This window comes from Sinocyclocheilus rhinocerous, unplaced genomic scaffold, assembly GCF_001515625.1.
Source record: "Sinocyclocheilus rhinocerous isolate Xijiao unplaced genomic scaffold, SAMN03320098_v1.1 scaffold2145, whole genome shotgun sequence".
In the NCBI taxonomy this organism is placed as follows: domain Eukaryota; kingdom Metazoa; phylum Chordata; class Actinopteri; order Cypriniformes; family Cyprinidae; genus Sinocyclocheilus; species Sinocyclocheilus rhinocerous.
Window position 1 is genome coordinate 690,024 of NW_015670983.1, and position 1,377 is coordinate 691,400.

Consider the following 1,377-nt stretch of genomic DNA (forward strand, 5'->3'; position numbering starts at 1 on the left):
ATTATTAAATATATTTCCTAACATATTATAAATCTAATATAAATTATTTATAAATAAATAATTACTAAAAGCATTATTAAATATACTAAGTAATGCATTAAATATATTAATAATATATTATAAATAAAAAATTATGAAGATAATTATAATATTAGTACATTTTATAATTTTATAAATAATTTATTAAATGACTAAAAATATTAAACATGGGTTAGGGTACATTAAATACATTATACACATTAAATATATTTTCTAATAAATTTGTAATATCATATCATAAAATGCTATAATTGTATAAATAATTTATTAATTTACATTATTAGAAATGCATTAAATGTATTTCATAACATATTTATAATTTTATAAATACGTGTTATGTTATAATGTAATAATAATATTATTCAATTTTATAATGCTATTTTTTGTCCTCAGCCAAACCGATTCGCCCAGGACATTACCCCGCCTTCTTATCAGCCAATCACATGTTCACGCGCAGCAGGGATCAGCCAATCACCTTCAGCAATGAGATGTTCAACAGCGCCACTGAAAAACCCAAAACCACGAAAACAGAGTCCAGTTTCACCAACAAGTGAGTATGAATGTTTCTGGCTCATGTTTGACTGAATTGTGTGTGTGATGTGTGTTTGTTGGTCATGTTAACAGAACGCTGCCAGAGAACGAGAGACACATGAACGCCACACACAAACTCAACATCACCAACGGTAAACACACTTCTCTGACAACAACTCTTTACTTTTATTACCTGAATAAAATGTTATCGCTCAGAAGATGCTCTTTCCAGTTTATGGGTCCAATCGGTGAAAAAAATGGCTGCATGGGACCTGATTGGAACATCCACAGATGCTATAATGTGTCTGTTTTCCAAATAAAAAGATACATTTAGAATTTCACAGCGCAGTAAATGTAAATGAACTCAAATAGATCACAGCATCTTTAATACAGGCATTTTAACACATATTCATTCTTATTTGACCAGGAAATGCCACAGATGTGAATGAAAACAGGTGAGCATGAGCGTGTGACTGTAAAGCGCTGTTTACCGTTTACTGTAATTAATAAGTTCATACTCTAATGATGTTTTCTGATGTAGTGTGTGTCACGATGAGCTGTCTGACGATCTCCAGCACAAACACAAGCTTCACGAGCAGCGTGCCGCCAGCTAAACACACACACATACACACACACACACACACACACACACACACTCACGTGACTGTAACTGTTTACCGTTTACTGTAATTAATAAGTTCATACTCTAATGATGTTTTCTGATGTAGTGTGTGTCACGATGAGCTGTCTGACGATCTCCAGCACAAACACAAGCTTCACGAGCAGCGTGCCGCCAGCTAGCTAAAC

At 33.1% G+C, this 1,377-nt stretch overlaps 1 protein-coding gene across 1 annotated transcript in view; it reads left to right on the forward strand.

Annotated features, from left to right (window-relative positions):
* LOC107734599 (kinesin heavy chain) overlaps positions 1 to 1,224 on the forward strand; it is a 32,055-nt gene extending 30,831 nt beyond the window's left edge. The window contains 4 exon segments of the mRNA XM_016546592.1: positions 433 to 589; positions 664 to 722; positions 998 to 1,025; positions 1,112 to 1,224. Coding sequence (XP_016402078.1) covers positions 433 to 589; positions 664 to 722; positions 998 to 1,025; positions 1,112 to 1,184 — 317 coding nt within the window. The 3' untranslated portion in view covers positions 1,185 to 1,224.
* The last annotated feature ends 153 nt before the right edge of the window (positions 1,225 to 1,377 follow it).